This window comes from Epargyreus clarus, unplaced genomic scaffold, assembly GCF_041222505.1.
Source record: "Epargyreus clarus isolate Ecla_fem2 unplaced genomic scaffold, WU_Ecla_fem_2.2 ptg000009l, whole genome shotgun sequence".
Lineage (NCBI taxonomy): Eukaryota > Metazoa > Arthropoda > Insecta > Lepidoptera > Hesperiidae > Epargyreus > Epargyreus clarus.
This window is the reverse complement of record NW_027332217.1, coordinates 15,762,323-15,787,595: the sequence shown is the minus strand read 5'-3', so window position 1 is coordinate 15,787,595 and position 25,273 is coordinate 15,762,323. Positions and strand designations below refer to the sequence as shown.

Here is a 25,273-nt window from a genome sequence, read left to right as displayed (position 1 = left end):
TTTTTTAATTAATTACTTGTTAACTTTTTTTATTTGTCATTATGGCGGCGAAAATTCTAAGTTTCTATTAATTACGGTACAAAAGATAGAGCTTTATGACAGACGAACAGGCAGCGGTGGCTTAGTAATAGTTATCCGTTTTTATTCTTTAAGTACAAACCCTAAAAATCTGTCAAATCTCGTTTAAAAGCAACATAGTTGTATAAAATAACACAATCGCAGTATTTAAAGTACCAAGCAAACATAAACAATGAGCGTAGTAGCAAACAGTTAAAAGCGTGAAAATGTTCAGGATGTCTTCGCTCCTGGTACTGCGTCCTCACAGTAGCGCAGCAGCGGCGCCGGCGCGCACATTGCCCGAATTCACCGCGTTTCGTGCGCATTTGCGTGCGCGTATTAAAACACGCGTTTAAAAAAATCCGTATTGACATTATATTTAAGAATCTAAAAATAAATTAACAATTTTGTGGTGAAAGTAACAATGATAGTGCATTGAGGAAGTGAACGACAAAACTGGGGGAACGTTGGTTCGCATACAAAAGAGTTCGGAGAAATTATGCGCCAAAGAGCCCTTTGTGGGAAGTAAACAAGGTAAAGATTCTCTTTGTACTTGTACCGTTATTGTATTTTTGGGCGTTACAAATATTTTTTGAATTTAATCTTATAGGATCCCATTAAACGAAATTTCCAAATTAAGATAAACCGTTCTTATTTCAGTTTTAATATTTCCTTGTGTAGACATGCGATATAAAGTCGCATCTGCATATTATTATATTTAAAGAAAACAAAATAAAATATAATATAGATTTGAATGATCCTACTCCATATACGAGTACAGTCAAAATTTTATTAAATTAATTTTGAAACTGATGGATATGCAAAACTTTTAAAATTTTCAATAAACCTTAATTTGTTTTTTTTTTTATTCTTAAAATATAATAATTTATATCACAAACTTAAGAAATAATATTGTTTCGGAAATTATCACGTATTATGAGTAGATACTTGAATTTAATACTGTACTTAGGATAATTGTATCTGTTACCAACTACATATACTTACTAGTATGTTATCATTTTACAGTGTACTTAAAACTTAAGTCTTAAGTGTACGAGAATTTTCAACTAAGTTTGGAGTATACACCATCTCTTACCGACTTGGATGAGTGTACCATTGATTCTGGTACTCCTCTGGTTATTTTTTAAATAACTAACTATCTACCCTTTGTGTGTCCCTTCTCATACAACTCCTATTACAAGTATAAACGAAAATATTATTAACGCTAACGCTTTCTACACTCACAGCCCCACACTAGGATTCCCTGTATCGTGGGTGCTATGGACACACACAGAGACAAATACACAAAGACCAAGACCCAGAAACAGAAGTCTAAATTCATCATTAAGAAATCTGTCTGGCCGGGGATCGAACCCGGGACCCTCTGCGCGTCAGACTGGCATGGTGACCGCTCCGCCACGCGGGTCGTCATATTACGAAAATATTATTATCGATTAATTATCGATTTCTTATATCCAAACCATTTACCTTATTGTAGTACTGGCTGTTATAACTTATTACCAGACCTTTCTCTGGTAACCAGACAAAGGTCTGGTAATAAGTTATAACAGCCAGTACTGAAGCATTAATGGGCTCTCTAAAGTTGAATGTTGATTAACTTTTTATAATTCATCTAGCATGAATCCACGGAGCTTTTGCCAGTTCCAAAAATCGTACAATATCGAAATGTGTAAAATAAAACTAAATATTCTATATCCATGGCAGGGGAAGGTTGCTTTAGTCGTACCAGCGCCTAAATCGTACCGCAGCAATATCTAGTCTCCTATGTACAAAACGCGAGCTCTGGTGCTTTAAACGTATGCTAGTTAGTTGTGCGAGTAAACAAAATTACAGGGCACCATATCAGGACCATTGATTTAAAAATATTTAAAAAAACAGGTCGATGTTTTCAGTAAAAATAAGTTCATTCGTAAGCTATTTCAAGGGAAGTGTGATTGTTAAGTTAATAATCTGTGTTTTTCTTTATATTTTTGACACATCCTACTATTCATTTAGTTATAAGAAAATGCTAAATATTTTAAACGTTATGTCAGTAATATTATTTTCAAATTTTTAGGTGTTGTTGCTTAAGTCATACTAATAAGGAATTCTTAAGTCGTACCTTGTACGGCTTAGGCATTGTTAAAAATTATTCACATTTTTTGTCTTTGTGAGCTAAACATTTTATGTTGTCTCTATACGATACTATACTTGCAAGAAGGAGGTTAGGAAGGAAGGAAAGCTTTATTAAAATTTAGAAATGGGAAATTGGGATTTAATAAACATGAAGTAAATAGATGTAGCAACAAATTTCGGCATTCGTTCAATTAATCCCGATCAAAAGACAATGTAAGCGTTTACATTTGGTTTTGAAATCTTTTAAAGTTATCGCACAAAAAGGGAAACACCAAATGGGTGCAATTACCAGTGGTATTAGTTTACGTGCGACTTAGGCTACAGGTGGTACGACTTAGGCGACCAGGGGCCTAAGTCGTATTGAATGTACTATTTGGGAAAACGTTGAAATCACCATTTAAATAAAATATTTTTATTTTGTTTTAAATATTTAATGATACTTTAATAACTAAAGATTAAATTTACGCTAAAGATTGTCCTTCATAAAATTATCCTAAATAATACAGCATTTTTCCCTTAGGGAGTACGACTTGAGCAACCTTCCCCTATATTTAATAATATGTAGTTTCGGAAGTATTTTAAGTAACTTAAAGTTTCTAGGTCTTCAAAGATTTAACCGTTAAAAGCAAGCACATGTATTTACTCTCTCACTAAATTATACGCGTGGTTAATATCTATTGAAGATTACATTTCAAGTGCGCGACTCTACATATTATAGCACACTTACTACAATAGAGTATGATAATCGTAACTACAGCAGTATCTACAAGTGTTAGCGCAAGCAATCGACCCCTTATCAACTAGTTCACGAACTCTATCACTGCACTAAGTCATTTATTGGCTGCAACGAATATGATCAGTTGCTAGTTTGAGTTTATCCTCGTTGAATATTTTTCTGCACAATTCTGTTGAAAAGTTCTTAAGTAGCAATTTAGCGTACTTGCACCTGATGATAAGTGACAACTGCCGCCCATGGACATATGTAATGAAACCCAGATAAGATTAGAATCTGAGGAATACCTGAGGTCGGTCACCAATTCTTTGATACCATGAGTACTGAATTGGAACGCTTCCCTTAACAACCTGGACACCAGAAAATAGCAGTACTTAACCCTTTTGTTATTAGGCAGTAATATGTGGGAAGGTCATGCCTCCAAATTCGAACCAACAAAGGGGTGTACCCCCTTTTTATTTACTCTTAGGCAAAATTGAAAGAAGTAAAGACAGTACTTTCATCATACAACAGTGGTTCAATTTCTCTATAGTCGGTATTAGTACGGTAGGGTGCAGGGTAAATGGACCGTTCCTACTTAGGTCATCTTGATGTGGCTGACTTACAATTCGGATGTTACTGTATTTTTGGACCAGAATAAAAATAATGCACACAAAAATAGAACTAAATGAGAACTAACGTAGTATGTATACCAAATTTTGTATCCCCCTTATAAGTTACCAAATGTATCACCTAATCCCAATTTGGTGCGGTTATTAAGGTCATAATGGGTCATAGTATAAAAATGGAAGCTAAACAATATAACAGTAACGTTACTATTTTGTTACTTATTATTACATCATTTAGTAAATAAATATCATCTATAAATTAATGGATAGAATCGGCTTTACGAAGGAAAAGTCAGATTTATTGGATTTAAAAAAAATCATAAGTTACATTATGGACACATTTTAATCAAATTAAAAAAGATTTAATGAATTTTATTTACAGCACGAAAAGTATCAACTTTCGACGCACGCCATTCAAGTTTAAAATACAAATTCAAAGTTCGGTCGTAAGATTTGACTCTGATACTGTCAGGATATAAATAAGTTAGTAATGTAATGTATAGTCTGCACCATACTGCAAGTCCGCTCTGAAGTTGTTGCGAGCAAGTGTAGTCATACAATTTGCTATGGCGACGCGATTCATTTCTATATTCAGAGCGGACTAGCAGTTTGACGCGGATTATACCTATGTAAGGGGCTACGTAATGGCTTGCTTATTATCGCTCATTACATTTTACAGTAAGCGACAACTACCAACAAAGAGCATTGTCTATTCTGCACTTGTTATTTACATTAACTTTAGATAACCTCAATTAATTATTATTATTTACTTATTTCATACAAATAGCTGATCAGTGGATTAGTAGGGCGGCTGGACCAGCTTGGCTGCGATAACGAAGGAATCCAGTAAAATACGACTTAATTTATTAATAATTTAATTGATAAGAAACATTAATCGTAATAAAAACTTTGGTATACTTTGTAACCTAAAAATATCTGACAACTTACTTAACACTTACCAATTGAAGCCAAATAATTACGGGTTGGTTAGAGTTGATTTCTTCGAATCAGAACTTTTTGAAACGAAAGTTTACAGTTACTGAGTTCATTTTCGAGGTTCTTTTTAAGTAAAATCTGAAATGATTTTTTAAATATACTTATATAAAATCTTTCGTTATTCTTCATTAGATTACGAAATCTCATACATAAATTTTGAAGGTTTTTAGTCGGAAATTACATAACGAAACTTTAATTTTATTTATTGTTACATATAAATTAGTTTTTCGAACTTTGCCTTTTATGCTATCGTAAGCTGTTGTGATCTGGTTTCGAAGATTTGGAAGATATTTATAGGTACCACATTATAAGTATATTTATACCTACTACTAATGTGGTATTTTTAGGAGTAACGAAGCATCCGTAGTCGACCTCAGGTAGAATCCCAATCCCATGTGAGGTCATTAACTTAACATCAGATGGCATGCATACTTATTTGTTTTTCGATACCATAAATATACATTTTTAATTTATCTACTTCGTTCTACTTAATGTCTGCCAACACACTACGGTGCACCGGAGAGGCCTCAATGTTCAGGTATGCCTGCGCAGGAATAGACCTGTGAAGTTTTTTGAACCTGTACAGGCCACCCGCGCAAGATCAAAAATCAATTCTTTCGTGTGACGCCGTACAGCGCGTCATCGTCTTCAATCGATGTCATCGTAAATAGAACTGAACATCTATGGTGCCCCGGAACGTTCCCGTACACGCTGCTGACGTCCCGTTGATCTGCGCAGGAGTTACCGCAGGCGTAGATTACGCCCACCGGCGCGGTGTTTCTGTAGTTTCGGGAGCAGAATAGGACTACGGTGTCCCCTTCCTGTCGTAAGAGGCGACTAAAAGGGGGCTTCCAGGGTTGCGGAAAGCAAGAGTAGGAGCTCGAACCACCCGGCCAGCGGCCCCGGGATGGGCGGCGGTATGTGTGATCGCATACCGTCGTGCACACCAACGGTGTGGTGAGCGTTAAGGTCATCTGGATGGAGCCCGACGGGGCAACGCGCCAAGAGGACTCCGGTTGCGTTCCGTTGGAGATCCCAGATCCTCTATGCAGCGCCGAAAACAGCCACCGGGGGGGTCCGGTCCCGAGTCCGGTAAGAGTCCCACATAACCCTGAGTCGCTCCTACGGCACCGGGTACCTTTTGAAGGTATCCCCCTCGTTAACAAAAATAAAAAGGCTAATCTGCGCAGGTAAACTGTATTGTAGCGCGTATGACTTACGTAAGGTATTACTCTATTTGTCCCTGATGTAATATAAGTTGAATAGACTGCAACGTTGTAACATAAACATTAATAAACTTCAATTGTCGTAGTGGTAATTTATAAATTAATAAAAACTAATATTTATAATATAATAATCCATTTCTCGCATGGGTAATAGCAATAAAAATGTCCGAGACATTGTAAGTAAATAAACAAAGCTATTTAGAAAAATCATTTAACTGTTTTACCTTCTAGTAACTTACTATTAGAATACCTAATAAAGAGTAAGTACCTAATAACAAATATAGTAGAATCTTTCTTTATTCGACTTTAAAACACTACTGTCACACCTGTTTCTGCATTATTACAACAGTGTTAAGCGCTGTTTGGGTTTGAAGGATATAAGAGAGATAATTGCATGAGGTGGCATGAGATGTTGCAACTTAGTTCTCAAGGTACCTATGACCCATAGCCGAAACCCTCACGCTGATAGGAGACTCGGGCCAAGCAGTGGGACAATAATATGTTGACAAAGAGGGTGTTAAACTTGCTAGATCTAGAGTCTAGTTTCTAAAGAACCAGTAGTTACTGTTTGACTTGGGAGTTACCATCGTCGCTCTTTTTCTTGAAGCAGTTTTAAAGATTTTGAAGCAATTCTTGGGTTTTGGTGGAAGGTTGTGTAATGTGTATACTAGATTACTTAATTATGGGGAAACCATCTTCGTCCTCAGTGGCACCGTACCTATCTGTGGTCGGTTTTGGTGGTGGAACCTCTGCGCTATATGAAGTTGCTTTAAGATGTTCATTGGCGGAATTGACCGCTTATCACCAGGTACACTGCACGTTTCTTTGCTTCTATGATACAAGAAAGTCTAGGAAAACTCCATTCCTTTACATAAGTCAGGTTACAGGTTACGCGTGTGAATCATACTTGGAAATTTTCATTGTCCATATCGTGAGGTTTTATTGCATTTATATTTACTGTTTATTACATTACATTGCATTACACAATCGGTGCGCAAGGCCACCGGGCTGATAGTGGTGGAGTTTGCTGGTGATCGAACCTTGCTGTTGGGATTAGTACCGGACCGGTATGCAGATTTATGTACAAGGAGATGTAGAACTCATCTTTGTAACATTACTCTTACAAGCACATCACACTTTTGTGGTAAGGGAAACATACTTTACTGAGGCGTTCCAGCTTAATCCTTAAGGGTAGCGGCGCATCTGTGGCTGACCTCAAGTAGGTATATCTAATCCTACCTGGAGTTGATTACAGATGTCCATGGGCGGCAATAGCCACTTAGGTACCGTTAGGTGGACTGCATGCTCGTCTGCGATTACTATATTATAAAAAACACTTTTTCATGTTTGTTTGTAGAGATCATATAATTTGCTGATTAACGCCAATTTTCAAATTTGTCAATTTTTAATAGAATGACAAACTATCATAAAACTGTTATTGTTATCACTTTATTTTATTTCTAATTATGCAGGTTCTTGGGACTAGGTAACATCAACTTTAGACTAACATTTGGCTTAGTAACTAATGATTTCATCGAGTCAAAGTTGGCATGATAAACATTGACCTTATTATTTATTTATCTATAGACGATTTATGTCGCCCAAGTAGGAGGTCAGCCAATTCCATGAAGCCGCTTCTAGTTTTTCAAAAGCATAAATACATGTAGATATTGATGGTCTTGAATGAAACTAATTAATAATTAATAAAATTATGTGCATGGTAACTAAAAAAAGGTGTGTTCAAGAACTGGAGACATAGTTTTCCGAGGAATTCCAGCGCAGTCCTCAGGCGTAGCGGCGCATCTGTGGCAGACCTCAAGTTGGAATGTTATCTTATTTGGGGTTGAGTTGAGTACAGATGCCCATTAGTGCCACCGATGCCATGAAGGCCATTTATTATATAAAAATATGACTTATAAAAAAAACTTAACTAAACCTCAATTGACTGAATCAGTAGCACCTACATTATTAACTCAATATAAATAATTGGCCAAGTGCGAGTCGAACTCGCACACGGAGGGTTCCGTACCAGGTATTTATTTTTATTTTTAGTATTTTTTATCATAGTAGGAAGTAGCTTCATTAGTAGGTATATGATTTTTTTAAATATAAAGTGGTGAATATTAACTAGCAAGCAGTGATAGCCTAGTGGTTAAGAAACGCGGCCTCTCGATCGAGGGGTCCGAGGTTCAAATCCCAGGCACGCACCTCTGATTTTCAAATTTATGTGCGTATTAGAAATTAATTATCACTTGCTTAAACGGTGAAGGAAAACATCGTGAGGAAACCTGCATACCTGAAAGTCCTGTCATACCTGTCACTCAATGAGAATTCGTTTTAGTTCTAGCTTTCATAATAAGATGGCGTTTTTATTAAATGTATTCTTACTGGTAAATATCGACTGATCATTTTATTTACTTAGCAAAATAAATAAATCCGATTTATAATCGTCAATATTATATATCAATAACTTTCTAACTGACTTTATTAACTAATAATAAAAAACATATTTAACTAATGTATTTCGGAATTTGTGGTTCTTTATCGCTCATCGTAATCTTATGTGGGCTTCAGTGGTCATTATTACAACGTAGGAATTGCTCTGATTAGAATTAACTTAGGTAGGCAGGTATAAGTAGCTCGAGGAACGCGTGATAATTTTAGTGTCCGCACCGGCCGACCGCCAACAGTAAAGTCTAGTCTCGTCTCGCTCGCAAGCCCGGTCGGTTCCCACACCGGCGCATTCCAACACTAACTTTATCGAGTGCCACTAGATGGCGCTAGCGCTCCGGAACCTCAGTACCGCGATTTCCGACATGTATGTTATTGTTGATCGTCGTGTTTGAACTCGAATGTTTTCTTATTGTCATAGGGCGTTTGTTAAAATGTGTGTAGTTCATAAAGTTTTAGTTTGTTGTTAATTTTTATAATGAATCAGACAATACGTGTGAAGTGTGTGCGTTGATAACCTGATATAGTTAACCCAAAGTGAACAAGATGGCGTTACAGGTAACGTAGGGGTGTTGATTTCTTGTATTTGGACCCCCTTTTATATTCATCTTTTTTTATTTTTAGTATTTGTTGTTATAGGTGCCCACGATTTATATACATTGTAAAAAATTCAAGTGTCTATCTATTACGGTTTAAGCGGTAGAGCCCTGTGACAGACGGATAGACGGACAGACGGACAGACAGCGGAGTCTTAGTAATAGGGTTCCGTTTTTACCCTTTGGGTACGGAACCCTAAAAAGATACGTGATAATTGACGATGACAAACTATTGGTTTAATATATAAGCTAATCCAATAATGCTCTAATGGGTACGCACTTAAAACGAATCCGTTTTCTATTTGGTTTGAGCTAAAGGTTTTTGTACATATTTGCTACTAGAGGCCTATACTCAATGTGTACTACAGTTACATAATAGTAGTACGACGTAACAAGTAGGTAGCAACAAAGTTTATTTGCGGGGATGAAAGTACGATATTTTTATTTTTTTATAAGATTAAAAAGACATGCAGTCCACCTGATAGTAAGTAGCCACTGCTACCATTGCCATTTACAACCAACTATTTATAAAACGGGATTTATCAGAAGCTGATCGCAGATGCGATGTCACTCCTGGGACCAAAGAAGGTCACCTCATATATACATCAGGTAACATATACACTCTCATTGAAAGTACTGCTTCATGAACTGTTTCATGTTAGAAATAGGTGTGGTGACTCCACAATCACATCTTGTCGCACGGCTGTGCGTTCACGAAAATCAGGGATTGCCCGCAATTCTAGGGACGCACGCAATGCGCAAACTACAAGAAGTGTTTCAGCGTTTTGTTCCCCCTGTGATAACTTCGTTGTTATAAACTACTGCAAAATATTTGGGAAGAAGATAGCCACAGAGCAAATTCAAGATGGTACTCCAATCTGTAATTCTGTATGGTTTATACGAGTAGGTGTATCATTATTGTAGTTAGTCGTATAAAGGGCACAGATTTACCAGTTTGTCAGTTTATACAGTTGTTTACAATAAAAGTAAGACATCTTCGCAGAATGCAGCCGACAAAAGAACAATGATTGTTTAGGAAACTTGCGATAAACTTTCCATGTGAGTGTACATGTGACAGTTTACACGTAGGATTGAACAATGTTCATTCATGATTCAAAATTAATTTCGTAGAGTGCGCTCTAATAAGAAACATAAAGTAAACATACGTTAGAACATTATCACTTATTTGTAGTATGGGGTGAATAATGAAAATGTAAGTTCAAGTGGAAGGGGTTACGAATTTATAGTAATAATTTTTGGTTTTTTGTAGTTTTTATTTGATTTCATATAACTCTAAAGTAAAATAAAGTATCGAATCTAATAATTATGCATCTTCATACTGGTAATATTGAACTTTTAAACTAACTCAAATAAAACAACAGGTTACAATGTCACATGCTTTGTGTACTCTAAGGACTAAATTTGATCTCTTAATGTGACAAGTAGTAAACATCTTAGTAGTCTAAACATACAAGTAATTTAAACATTGTAATCATATCAAAGGTTGAATAGGTTTACAAGGCAAACCGAATTTAGTATTAATAATACTTAACTAGAGTGCCGACTCCAAAATTAACTATTTATAAAAGGATTAGTGATGATAGAGTTGTGCTGTTATCTTGTGCTCTGAGGAAGTTTAAGCGGAAGTTGAGGAAGTAAGTACTTGAGCAGTGATAACTTGTGGTTTGAAATACGGCCGGTTAATCTCGGGGTCCAAGGTTCGAATCTTAGGCACGATCTTAAGGTTCTCTTTCTAATTAAATCATCATGTTTTATAAGATTAAAGTCAACTGGCTTGCCTGTTCACCTTATGTTAAGTACTAACTACGGCCCATGAACATCTGTAACCAATTCCATATAGACGGGGATTCTATTTGAAGTCGATCACAGATTCTTTGCTACGCGTAAGTCGCCCCATATGTACTCGTAAGTTCGGCATCGCACCAAAGAAACGTGAGAACAGCTTCACACTAGAAATAGGAATGGGGCTATGTCACGTTCAAACCAAACTGGCTCTATATTTCTAATGATGCGTGATTTACGCCTACTTCCTAGTAACAACACACGAATATTCAATATTCAGCTCTTTTAGCACTTGCTCGCTGTTACCTTACGCTTAAGTTTCTACTCGTTACATAATGCCCGCGAGCGTTTCCGTAAATCCACTTACACGTGAAATGTGATGTGATCCCGCACAATGCCCATTCATCTTGTGTAACGTCACGCGCCACGCGCCACTGACCGCTGATTGCACGCATTGGCTGAGAAATTGACCAGCAATTGTAGACTGGCTCATCACTAGTTGGCTATCATTAGCTAGGTAACAATTTATTGAAGTAGATAATGTCAACATCCTGGAAAATGTTGAAAAATTATAGAGGTGTATACTTATATTACAAAGGTAGCAAAAGCACATACAATCCATCTGATAATAAGCAACTGCCACTTATGGATCAACCTCGGAATTTGAATCATGTCTGAGGTGATTATAAATTTTATTCGAGCACATCAGTTTCCACCCCTGTGGACTAAGTTGAAACGAATTTGAAGTTATCGCACCTTATCGCACTCTTCAAACCAAAACACAGAAGCGCTTGAAAGTTGTCTTATTGTTAAGTTAGACATTAAATGTGGCGGTAATGTCCTAAGAAGAGCCATATAAGTAGAGGTACCTTTTATTCTATACCTTTGATATCAGTATAAGTAGTTAATACAAGCACAATAACAACGAATTAAGGTTTTTGATATGTTTATCACTCTCCACGGAATTCTCTTGGCGTAAAGAATATATCTAAATTGATCTAACGTGAATATTTTCACTGTAATGATTTACAGTCAATATATACAAAGATTGGAATCTTCCAATTTTTTTAAGCAAATATTAAATAAGATAAACGATTACTACTTTAATAAGTGTTATAATACTTTGTCATTTATTTTTTTAATACGAAACTTTAACACATATTCAAATTATACTTACGCATTACATTTTTATCGCTATAGAAAACAATGGTTCTGTCATTATCATCATCATCAACCCATTATTGTCCCACTGCTGGGCACGGGTCTCCTCTTGTAATAGATGTAAGAAGGATTAGCCCATAGTCCACCGCGCTGGCCAAGTGCGTATTGGTAGACTTCACATACCTTTGACATTTTTTTTTATAAATCTTTCAGTAATGCAGGTTTCCTCGCGATGTTTTCCTTTACCGTTTAGCAAGTGATAATTAATTTCTAATACGCACATAACTTTGAAAATTCAGAGGTGCGCCTGGGATTTGAACCTCGGACCCCTCGATCTAAAGGCCGAGTTTCTTAATCACTAGGCTATCACGGCTAAATATGTTTCTGTAACATCAATATATTCAACGTAACATTGCATACAATTACACCGAACAATTTAAAATTATAATCAATATATTACGTAGTGGCGTCACACACGACATGACCCTAACCCTACGACTTGATAACAAAGGACTAGTGCAAACCACTAAATAGATATACAGTAGTATACACTGCACCTGTAAATCATACATAAAGAACTTATTGATTGATGACAAAGAGACAAAGAGATTTTACGTTTTGAAAGTGGTAGAACCCTTTGTGGTTCGACCCCGGCGGCACCACCGCTACACCTATTTCTGCCTTATACCACCAGTGTTAAGTGATAGTGGGTTCTGGTTTAACGGGTGTGGTCAGGTAGATATACTTTTCCAAGGCGTTCCAGCTTAGTCCTCAGAGTAGTGACGCAAGTGTGGCCGACCTCAGGTAGGAATTTCTAATCCTATCTGGGGTTGATTATAGACATCCATGGGTGGCAGTATCCACTTACCATCAGCTGGACTGCATGCTCGTCTGCTACTCCTATATTATAAAAAGTAGGCATGCATTATCGATGTCCATTGGTGGCAGTGGTCACTTTAGCTCTCTTCTGCTGGTTACTCCCTGATCTAGCGGTATTCGGAAGTTATATTGTGGTATGGGAGATATACTTATCCGAGGTTTTCCAACTTAGACTTCAGGAGTAGCAACGCGTCCATAGCCACCCCCAAGTAGGAAACTAATGTTATTTTCTACTTATATTATAAAAGAGACAACATGATAGACATTAGACTTTAACGTGGATTTCTGAGTAAGTCGCACGCGTTATCCTTGAGACACTTCCTTGCTCATCCTGCAGGAAGTCTCAAGCACGTTTTGCTTGGTAACCCACAAATGTGAATCATCATTTGAAGGGAAAATATAATAGAAATAGAAATGAATCATTTCTTCATTTTATAGGCAGGTGTTTTAAGGTATGAATAAAAGGGGTGTATATGTTTTTAGACACAATGCGCTCTGCAGGCAGTTAGCGAGCGGACGCCCCAGCGATGTGCCAGCTAGAAACCAAACGGAAGGTGAGGCTATCAATATTTATAATATTTTTGGTCAAAATCTATGTTACACTCCAGTAACTCCGTATAAAGGAGATTTGGTAAAATATTTCCTTTGTTGTTTGATATTTATAGCTACGACGATCTTGAAGTAAAAGGATGAATATATTGAATCATTTGCAAAGATTTTCAACTAACAGGGGAATTTTAACTGAATTTCTGACAGGTGCGATTACCTCTAGTGGTTTCATTCTTATCATTAGAAAGCAAATAAAATTCGGTTTTCAAAAACCTTGGATTGCAATGACCCTTCGAACCAGACCTCAGAAGCGTACTCCTGAAATATATAGTCGAAAAATACAATATCCTACGTTAAGAATATTTTTTTTAAGATGCCAGAAGAGGGATCCGGGGGCGACGGGTTCAACCTGGACGGCATCCTGAGTGAGCTGGGCAGCTTCGGCAAGTACCAGCTGCTGCTGCTGCTGCTGCTGGCCTTCCGAGACTCCTTTCTCAGCATGTGCAACTTTAACTACATTTTTACGGCCGCTGAAGTATCCTTCAGGTATAGTATAAATAAATCTTTTTTAAAACTTGACTGACACTCTACCGTGTGTCCTAGATAGAGAAGGGTTAAAGTTAATACATTTATCGAACATTTGTACGCTCAATTCCAATTTATATAACATTTCTTAGTATGAAAATTAGGTATATAGTTGTACAGATGTTAAAAACATAATAATGATGTCAACATGTTTTTATAATATAATGTAAAGAGACGGTTTCTACTAATGACTTGGTCTCTTTGTTCAGATTTTTTTGAAAATAAATCTCGAAGATAAAAGACATTTGCAGAAGTGGACATAGGCTACTTAATTCTAAAGAATGTTCAGGCATCTGTGTAAAACTTAAAAAACTGTACAAGTGGAAGCATGTTATAAAATATCGTATATTTCTCATTAACGCGTCCTAAAGCAATTTTTGTAAGTGGCTACTGCCGCCCATGGACATCTGTAATCAATCCCAGATAGGATTATATTCCAACCTGAAGTCGGCTACAGATGCATCGCTACCCCTGAGGACTAAGACGCTTAAAACCGGAACACAGCAGCGCTTAACACTGTTGTTATTAGGTAGAAAGGTGTGGCGGTGGTGCTGCCGGAGTCGAACCACAAAGGGTTCTACCACCAATGTGTTCACGTGTTATCGATATAAATGTTAATAGTAATTTCATGCAATACTGATCCGCACGTGCAGTGAGTGAGTTAATTTATTAAAGTATTGTACTTAGAAGTGTGCTCGTAAATAACATCACTCATAAATTATGCAATTTACTTCATTACTTTCTATGACCAATAAAGTACGTAGTAAGCAGTACTTATTGTCGGCAGTTAACAATATCACGTGTTTCTTACTTTGATAACATGTGACAGAAATGTACAAGTAATAATTTATTAGAAATAATTATAATTGGCCAAGTGCAAGTAACACTCGCAAATTTTCATTTGTTTTTGTATTTGTTACTATAGCAAGTAAATGCGTAGAAGTATCATAGATTTCTAAATGCACTTACTTCTATCCAACGCATAGAAGTAAATGCGTTGAGAAAATTTTAACTGTGTACCCAGTATGGTTCAATAGATAAACCGAAAAACGCCGAAAAATAGCGGTTTGCTGTATGGCGACCTCTGACTATTTTCAATTTTTTTTAGTATTCGTTGTTATAGCAGCCATCAAGCCATACATATTCTGTAAAAAAAATTAAGTTTCTATTTATTTTGGTTGAAGAGATAGAGCCCTGTGACAGAGAGATAGACGGGGAGGCAGTGGAAGTTTAGTAGTACGGTTCTATTTTTATTACAATAAGTTTAGATAGTATGAATTGTGTAATTAGTGAGGTGATTTTGAATTCATTTATTCACGGAGTCCTAAATAGGACCCATATTTTGAATTCCAAAAAGATATTTTTAACAACCCATGAAATTCGACTCGCCCTAGGCTGACTAGCTCTGCACAATTTGCACAGGTTCCTAAAATATTATTAAAATGTAACGTCTCGAACTTAAAGTTATTCGTGTGAATAGTTCTAATTCTTTTAAAATCCGTTATTATTACATTATTTGAATATTATATTATCAAATAAAATAAATACAATTGATGAGATCTTATTTTTTTGGTTCCGTGTTTATTTTGCAGATGTAGAGTCCCCGAATGCGAGCTTCTGGATAACAGATACAATGCGTCCTGGACGAGCTTCGCGCTCGACAACGAGACTGAAGTGTGCCATAGATTAGCTCCTTATACCGTCGCTTCCAACGACGTCTCCGTACTGAAGCAGCAATGGAACGCGACCAATTCGATAGCCGAGAGATGTAAGGCGGATTACTTCGTTCGTGGTGAAATCATTCCCTGTGAAAATGTCGTGTATGAAGATTACAACAGTATTGTCGCAGAGGTAAGCAGGTTTTTATATTTTGGATGTTTCTAGGTAAACCCTGTTATAACAAATTTTAAGTAGACAATAGAAAATAGAAGTAGACAATAGAAAGTAGAAGTAAATACTAAAAATGGCTTTCGAGTTGACCTAAATATTGATGGGTCACGGATATCGTCTGGCCTACTTACACAGGTTCGAGATCAAAAGTACAGACCTCTGCCCTTGTGACTCTATCACCCCACAGACTATCCAGCACTTTCATATGCTTCACATGCAATATAGAGAATATTAATAATCCATACAATCTATCCTATGATAAATATTTTGTTAATTATACCTTAATTTCTTCTAATATTTGATTGCAATAAACATAATATTGTAAAATGTGCAGATAAAAGAAAGATTGTTATTGTATCAAAAATCAAAACAGCAAAGAGACGCCCGTATACAAAAGCGAGGACTCGGAGCTGAGAAAGTAGATTAGTTTAAAAAAAAAAGAAAAAAATACTAGTATAAATCCTGAATGTAACGCTATGAGGTTGGTTAGGTTAGGTTGAAACATTAAGAAAAACGGAAAAGACTATCCAAGTCATGTAACTCAGTATGTACTTAAAATATAAATAAGCGAGCAGAGATAATAGAAGTAAGACATGTCAGATGTAGGCACATCATGTAGAGACTGTGTGGAAAACATTACGATTCATCTATATTTCGACCGTTACCTGTTATTTACCTCTCTGATGTAAATCCTAAGTTTAACTAAGTGAATGCAGGTAAAAGTCCGAATTAAACGATGATCTCAGATCATATTGGGCTTCAACTCCTGAGACTTCGTCTGTACTCAATTTTATATAGGAGTCTTATTCCATGCCCATTGCTTAGTAACTACTTAAGAATAGATGCACAGTATGCATTTATTATTTCAACGACAATGGTATAAAGTAGTTTATATCATTACGTTTATAACATACCGTCATTAGTGCGTACACTGTCGTCGAGCCATGTCTGCAGCGGCCCTGACCATGGCCGGCACCGACACGCTGATTTGTAAACACACGGGAGGTTATTGCACCGAGCGAGCAACTCTAAAATATACAAACAAAATAGCAAATACAACAAGGACAAAATGATGACAAATGATTTATTTGATGATAAAATTGTACTATAAATATTTTGTTTAAAAATCCGGATCGAATGTATTTTTATCTCAAGGTTGTCTTGTTTATCTCAAGGCTATATTAAGTAAATAATTATGTAGTAAATATATTTCAGTAGGTTTTATAATGTACTTACATCCGAAATCGGCCATTAATAGCCAGCCCATTTTCTAAACCATTGCTCGAGTTAAAAAAAAACTGAAATAAAAACTATTATCTTTAATAAGAATCATCAGGGTCGGGTCATTATTCAACGTCGTTTACTACAATAATGTGTCGTATGTTTATAGACAATGACGTGATATATCTCCATTTATTTACTGTTTTTGCTTGTTAGTCAGATTTTTTATAGACTTTTTCGAGTGAGTCAATAACCGGAACAACTGTTATTGTTATAGCTAATAACTGTTATTTATGATATAACGTGTAAGTAAAAACGTGAACGTAAAATACCTTTTAAAGGTGGTGGAATTTTAATAATATAATAATAATAATTTATTTCGGACGTAAATCCATATTTTGGTTAGTAACAATTTGTACTTAAAAGACTAATGTTAAGGGTTGACTCCGGCGCCACCAACTGGTGCAGCCCTAAATGCACGACAGGAAAACCACCCTTAATTAATTTTTACGTATTACCTTAAGTATTTTTATATTAGGAAGGAAATCTCCAAAATCTCCTCAGTATTGCACTTTTAAACGCGGGTGATATCGTGGGATGTAGCTCGTTGAACTATAACACAACAGCTATTTCGTAGGTAAATAAGCTGCATTTTCGTATTCAAACTAAAGGATGTATACGTGTTACAAAAAATATAAATTCACATTTCCGACAAATTATTTCACGGTTAATACATTTAAAGTTTTTTACAGCGACCATTATATAAAGTTGCGCTTAATTTTGTTACTTTATAATTTCGCCGGTGACAGGAAGTGCAAATTGTTTGAATTGTAGTGTCGTTCTGTTGTTGTGTTGTTATGTAGTTTGTTTGTTGCCGACATCGCGCCGTGCACGCGCGTGTATCATTACAAATAATAAGTCATACATTATAAGTGTATGTTGTTTCATGTTGATAATAGCTTTAATGATTCTAAACTGAAAGGAAGAATTGAAAAATCTTTCAATAAAATAAAATTAAGTTATATTTTGTCATTTATAAGATAATGTTCCTTATAATGATATGTATGATGTCCTTTAATAAACGTGTAGAAATATACGTTTATATTACCCAATAATTAAGAATTACGCATAAGAGATAATAAGTATTTAATGCAGATATTCATTATAGTAGGTACCTAAGTAGCTCTGGTAATTCCAACATCTACGTTTATTGATGTACCTTATAATGAATAGGATATGGTAAATAAATACCACAATCGTGAGAAAAATAGTCGTGAATTCGTGAAATCTAACAAACAATCATAGTTACATAATAGGATAAGAAAATAACTTATTTATCTATAGGTATAATATGTAAGTAAGCAACAAAAGAGTTAAGGATCTCTTTATATTTTCTTTATCAGCTGTTTTTAATTTCTTTTGTTTGATAGCTATTGATGTGCTTTAGTGATATAAAAAATAGATAGAATTATATCAATAAAAAAGTAGAAATTATGCAATTTTTGGTTGAATTTCAACCAACGCGCGAACTCAATACACAAATCTAACAAAAACTGAAAAGGAGGAAACTTGAAAATTTTCAGTAAATTCCGTGAATTAAAAAATAAATCTACAAAAGTAAATACAATGAATTTGAAAAATAAAGCCTGAAAAGTGTATTCTATGAATTTCAAAATAAAGCCACAAAAGTTTATGAGTCAGCTCGGTGGTAGAGCCGCTGAATTGTTTGAAGACATTCGTCGCGGTGTTCGACGCGTAAGTTCATACGCGAACGTGACACATGCTGTTACTAGAAGTGCAATTGTTCCGATCGATGCGGTTTTCCGTAAACACACGCATCGTGTCTGTCACTATCGTATTGCTATGGTAATAGTTTCCTTCACAATGGTTTCGCCATCCCGGAAGACGACAAAGAGAGCAAAACATCTTTCCAATTAACTTGGACACGCCTCACTAGATAAAGTGACACAAAAAGCATAATCATGATATCAGTTTCACTAAACACGTTTGCTATATCCCCCATCAATCAATTACAATCGATTTGCGTAATCAGATCGACCACGCATGGAAATTTTATGTACGCAAGGTATTTGACACAATGGAATCAATCATTTAATTCGATAGCAATCAACATTATCATGCTGAAATTCCGTGAAAGTGATATTATCATTAATTGTTAAAACGTTTTCTTTGATAAAACTTTTTTTATAATAACTTATTTCAATGTAGCATCTTAGTAGCGGAATTCTATTTGAAGATAGTTAGTAGTCATTTAAAAATCGGATTGTTAACTGTTCGTGTAAGATAAAAAGAGAATATTATTATTATTTATATAAATACATACGTGGGATATAAACGGTTCATCAGATGAATAATAACGCGATGGGCTGTAAATGATGGTTGTTCATTTCGTAGCAATTGTCATAACATGCTTCGAAAGACACGTTAAGCAGACGATTCTGAGTGATAGCCATGTTTGTTAAACTTTTTCAGTTGCCATTGAACTGTCAAAAAAGGTTAAAATTTTAAATATTGTAAAACTACATATATTTAACTAAAAAAAGAGAGACGCGTTACATTGCTATTTCGTAGATACATGATAAAAATAATTGTAGCAGTGATGCCCCCGTAACCAAAACATGAAACTACTGAAAAAAAGATGAACTTTTAAAAACCATTTTTTATATTTCTCTTGCTATGTTATTAATTTCTTAAATAACTTATGTGAAAACAATGATATAAAATTAAGATTTTTTACATTTCCAGTTCGACTTGGGTTGTCAGCCATGGAAAAGGACTCTAATCGGCACTGTTCACAATCTCGGGCTCGTGGTCTCCTTTATTCTCTCGGGATTTATCTCAGACAGGTTATACAGTATTCACTATAATAATACCTCGAGTAAGAATCTAATTTTATCTGGGGTTGATTACAAATGTCCATTACGTATCGTTTGTTATAACGACGAAAGAAAACATCGTGGGGAAAGCTACATACCTAAGAATTCTATAAAAAAACGAACCTTTGAATTTATAAGTGTGTATCTTGCTAGCGTGGTGGACTAAAGTCTAAATCCCTCTCACTTTGAGAGGAGAGCCGTGCCCCAGTATTGGGATAACGAATAAGTTCAAGATGATGATGATGCGTATTAGAAATTTTTATTTTTAGTAACAGTACAAGCATAATGTCCACCAGATGGTAAGTGATCGCTGTTACCATGAACATCTGCATCCAACCCTAAATACTTCAAAGTTGGATTAACTTATACAAGCTTCCAATAAAATAAATAAAGCAATTTCTTGCGATTGTTCTTATCGTATTTTTTATATTAACCGTAAAGGTTTTTCCCGCCATTTATTTTTTTCCTAGCTCAGCTGGTTCATTCAAAATTGATTAGTCATTATGTTTGTCTAGTTTTTTACTGACCATTTTTTGTTTAGTTCATTGTACTAGAGTTTTCGTTCAGCTAATTTACGTCGATGCTTCAAACTTTCTCCAAAATATTATAGGTTTTAATCCATGACATTAATACAAGTAACGTTAGCTTATTTATTTTAATGATTCAGTAAATTTGGGGTAATTAGCTTTCTTCTTTTAGAAATAAATAAATTAATGTCAAGTAGGTCTAATTAGTTTTTGAGTTATGAGGGTGGAAAATAACCCTATTGGGTTCAGTAAGTCGGAGTTATTACTAGGGGTTTTTACTCTTTGTACTTACTGAACCCATTATGCAATTCAGATGAAGCTCTGATTTGAAGCGCTCATGTTTCATATTAGGCCAAACCTAGTCTAAGCTTCGAGCCAGCGGCCTCTTTATTTACTCTTATTGAAACAATCAATAATACTGTTAACAGATACGGAAGAAAGGTGATCATAGTGGGCACGCCGCTGATGGTGGGCATGGCTGGGCTGCTGAAGTCATTCGCGACCGACTACTGGACTCTACTCGTGCTGGAGTTCTTAGAAACTGCGCTGGGCTATGGAAATGCGTCGATGATCTTGTGTAAGTGTAATAACCATTTATATTTTGTAAACAAGAAACTTATTTTATATATTACACTTTTTTGTCAATTTATCTTTTAAAAGCTATTCTTGAAAAAAACAACAAAACAGTTCAACTTATTCCCTGTAGGTTTCACTTTTCATTAATAATTGACTTTTAATGTTTAAATTTGTTGGATTAACTTAACAATTGTAATGTACATTTAACTCTTATTGAAATCTTTAAAACGAATCTAGGAATAATACAGTGACACCATAACATTATACGATACGACTATAAAATTATGGGATACATCATTATTTTGCATTAAACGCACTTTCGTATACTAAGTAACGAGAGAAATATTCGTAATTAACAGTAGATGATGCAATTTTCAGCGTTAGAAACAGTAAGCCAGAACAGCAGGGTGGTGTACTCGTGCATTCTGGACTTCCTGTCCAGTTTCGGAGGGGCGTTCTTCGGCCTCATCGCCTGGAAGGTGCCCTACTGGAGGTACATGATGCGCGCTATATACGCACCGCTTTTGGTGGTGGTAAGTACACGCGTATTTTCATGTACTTCTATTCTATTTTACCGTCTAGATGAAAGATGGATCCTTAAATGATTCGAAATAAAGTGCTACCACGTTCCTTGATGGAACAACTGTTCTAAGCAGTGAAGTATGAAGACTGTGATGAACACTTTGTGATCGATGTCAGGTAGAACTCCAATCATATTTGGAGTTGATGACAGGTATTCATGATCAGCAGAGATCACTTATTATCAACTCAGATGCTTTCTCTTTTCTTACTTGAGATTCAGTAAGAAAATATATTTTCCCCATAAATATGGTAGATCTATTTCTTCTATCTATTTTGATTTTCTTTTCCAATATAACTTAACCATAACATTACTTCATGGTTTCTTTCAGGTGTTCTACATATTCCTTGTGGACGAAGGAGTGCGATGGCTCCTGGCGCACAACAGACGGGACGAGGCGGTGCGGGTGCTGAACAAAGTGGCCAAGATCAATAAGATCACGTTGTCCAACAAGGCCAAGGCTATGCTCGAGAAGATCAGCGACGACCGGAGTAAGGCGGAGGGGGTAAATACTAATTGATTTCAATAGATTCCGTTTGAACTTAAGCTAGCTATCAACGTTTCGGAAAATCTTTCTCTATAGAGAAGAAACAAAATAAACATTATGAATTACAAATGTTAGTTTTGTCAACCGATGTGATTTTGCTGGACATATTTATAGCTTCAGAAATGCAACTAAAATTGATTAACGGAATTCAAGATAAAATCAGATAACCTTCAAGAACTAGTTAAAGAACTAGAATCAAATAAAAAATAAAACTTGTGAATTTGTTTAGTGAACGTAATCGCAAGACATCCTCGCAGAATTCCAACATGGTGGTGTGAATTCGAATGACAATGAAAAGTTATATCATACTTGAGTACCTTTTAGTATAAAAGTTATATATTTACGCGTTTAGCATGTATACATTACACTGTCACTGTCAAATATTTAGTACCTAATGGACCTACCTAATGGACCAACATAAATTTAGTAATAACCGATTGATGAAAACTGAAGTCATTGGTTATAAATGTTTAAGAAATGTATTAAAAATAATTGCCAGAAGAATGGACAATGCAAATCTGCATTGTACGCTTAGAATAGTCTAATTATAAATAGTAAAAATAACTTACAGTTATGGCTAAGTTATTATAAAAATTAATAGGTTGAACAGAAATCTAAATTCATTATTCTAATATTTTACTGGCCAGGGATCGAATCCAAACCCTCTGCGTGTCAGTTCAGTGACTGCTCAACTACGCACGTAGCGTTTGTAAAATTACAATTCGCTGTCACACGCTTAACGTTTCCTCATCCAGGCGGGTCAACCGCTGCCCAGCGAAACTCCGCAAATCCTCTCCGTGCTGCGTTCGAGGAAGATCGTGATGCGCATGGTCCTCATCGCGGCGTGCTTCTTCTGCTGCATGTTCGTGTACAACGGCGCCATCATCAACTCGGCGAGCATCTCCGGCAACAAGTACCTGAACTTCTCCGCCATGATGCTGGTGGCGGTGCCCACGAGGATGGTCACGGCGCTCACGCTCACCAAGTTCGGCAGGAAGGCCCCCATCTGTGTCGCGTACTGTCTCTGCGCGCTGTTCTTTATGACTTCCGCGTTTATACCGAAATGTAAGCCGTTTATGTACTTAGATGGATTGTGTAAATCTTATTGCTACACTAATTTCTGCTTAATTTCAACAATGTTCAATTTTACGATGAAGATAGGTTTTTGAAACTTTATTTTCCAAATGTTTCTTCAATTTCCAGCGATCGGATGGGCATCAATCCTCTTCTACCTGGCGGGTAAGATGTGCAGCAGCTACGGCAACTTCTCCGTGCACGTGGTCGCAATGGAGGTGTTCCCCACCACCTCGCGGAACTCCCTGACTAACATCGCCACCACCGTGGGCAGGCTGGGCTCAGTGCTGGCTTCACAAGCTCCTTTATTAGTAAGTGTTGTGTGTGTAAAACCTTTATGGGGCTCCTTTAGAAACACAACCGCCACACCTGCCTAATAGCAGTGTTAAGTGCTGCTGGGTTCAGGTTTGAAGAGTAAAGGAGAAACACTTATATGGAACGTCCAACTTAGCTTTGAAGGTAGCAACGATTCCGAGGCCGAACTCAGGTAGAGAACCATCTATAACCTTTTCATTTGTTGAACTGAAATCATGAAATGTTGTTTACGTTGTAATTGTTTGTTTACGGTGAAGTTTAAACACAAACAATAAAAGGTGAACTATAATACCGGAACTGGCCCAGTAGTCTTTTTGTGTTTGTTCAAACAAACAGAAAAAATCTGTGTCATGGCCCATTCCTATGGCTAATAAGGCCTACGTAACTATAACAAGTTCATGAAATATTTTAAGGGCTCTTATTCGTTCATCTGAGTCAAGATATTTAAATAGAAGGAAAAAATTGACAAAACTGTAATCATAACCTAAAATGTTACATATTTTGTAATTATTGATTTCTCATAGTAATAAATAGCACAAACAGTGTCCATGCTGCCAACAACTTGTTGCAATTCTTAATAATAAAATAACTATTTGTTTTCACATTTCACCAGAATTACAATATTTACTACGTCAATGAAACTTAAATAATGTCTATTATATTTTCACTCGTAGTTTACGCATAAGCTCTACCCTTTATAGTTACTTTAAGTTAACCTTTATCTCTGATTGCAGGAAAAATACATGTCAGGGTTACCCAGCATGGTGTTCGCGGTGGTGGCGCTGGGGCCGGCCGTGCTGGCGCTGCTGCTGCCCGACACCAGCCGCAGCGCGCTGCCCGACCGCGTGGTGGACGCCGAGAGACTCGACGACGACCCCCCGGACACCGACACACGGCTCTCCAACTCCTGATAGATCCCCTGATACATCTAGTGCGTAACTTTCATGTACAAGTGCAGTGTTTACAAACTAAAGTGTATACATCTAGTGGGTAACTTTCATGTAAAAGTGAAGTGTTTCACAAACTTAAGTGTGCAAGCCCCCTGATACATCTGGTGCGTAACTTTCATGTACAAGTGCAAAGTGGTTCACAAACTTAAGTGTGTCAAACTATAAAGTGCTCTAAATAATTAAGTGTTACTCATAATCAAGTGTTACCACCTCAAAGGATTTTGCGCATAAGTACTATAAGTGTGTAGTGAATCTCAGTTACTGAAGATCTAGTGATATATTTACATTAAGCTTATATATTTTTGGAAAATTTTAAACTATCTGATATAATGGTAGGATAGAGTAATTTATAAGACAGGTGGAAGGTCGAGCGTATTTACTCATTATTCTATTTATATTACTAACTCGGGGAAAAACAAACAAAAACATTTAGAGCTTGTACAAATGTCTAATTCATTTGATCCCATTGTATTTAATGTAATGATTGTAATTTTTTTGTTGGTGTTGGTGGAAAAAACCTGATTTATCATGTTCACATAATATTTGGGCCATATTTCGCCAAACTGGCCTAGAACGGATTAATAAATTTCACACACCTTCGAGAACATGTTTAAACAACTCTCAGGCGTGTAATTGACGTGTTCCTGAATTGTTTCAGCTCGTGATAATAATTAATTTATACGCAATCAAATCAACTGATTACATTTAAATAAATAAATAGCTGAATGCAGGCGTCGATACAGCTTTCTTGCACGTGATTGCGCCGCACGAGTTACTCGTAAGAGCATTAACTTTTTAATCCGTGATAGCTTGTGGATAATCATGTGATCGTGATAGATCGACAAACGATAACAATTTCTATATAGGTAAGTGCGTATTTAAATTTTAATAATTGCGTGATTTGTATGCCATATTC

The 25,273-nt window shown here is 36.1% G+C and overlaps 1 protein-coding gene across 2 annotated transcripts; it reads left to right on the top strand.

Moving 5' to 3' along the window:
- Nucleotides 1–336: 336 nt before the first annotated feature.
- On the top strand, nt 337–25,126 carry LOC140745094 (solute carrier family 22 member 1). Of its 2 annotated transcripts, none has more exons than XM_073076865.1 (11): nt 337–591; nt 13,130–13,200; nt 13,569–13,741; nt 15,373–15,631; nt 19,658–19,758; nt 20,744–20,892; nt 21,270–21,424; nt 21,803–21,976; nt 22,774–23,083; nt 23,222–23,403; nt 24,142–25,126. In XM_073076865.1, the coding sequence occupies exons 2-11, from the start codon at nt 13,174–13,176 to the stop codon at nt 24,316–24,318; spliced, it is 1,707 nt and encodes a 568-aa protein (XP_072932966.1). In that variant the 5' UTR covers nt 337–591; nt 13,130–13,173; the 3' UTR covers nt 24,319–25,126. The 2 variants fall into 2 exon arrangements, with proteins under 2 accessions (XP_072932966.1, XP_072932967.1); XM_073076866.1 differs by lacking the exon at nt 337–591 and adding an exon at nt 8,633–8,765.
- The last annotated feature ends 147 nt before the right edge of the window (nt 25,127–25,273 follow it).

Bases quoted from the DNA above. Each gene is read 5' to 3' on its own strand.
- LOC140745094 (XM_073076865.1), top strand. From the start codon at position 13,174: ATGTGCCAGCTAGAAACCAAACGGAAG. The intron at 13,201-13,568 runs GTGAGGCTATCA...ATTTTTTTTAAG, and splicing joins AGCTAGAAACCAAACGGAAG to ATGCCAGAAGAGGGATCCGG. The intron at 20,893-21,269 runs GTAAGTGTAATA...TGCAATTTTCAG, and splicing joins AAATGCGTCGATGATCTTGT to CGTTAGAAACAGTAAGCCAG.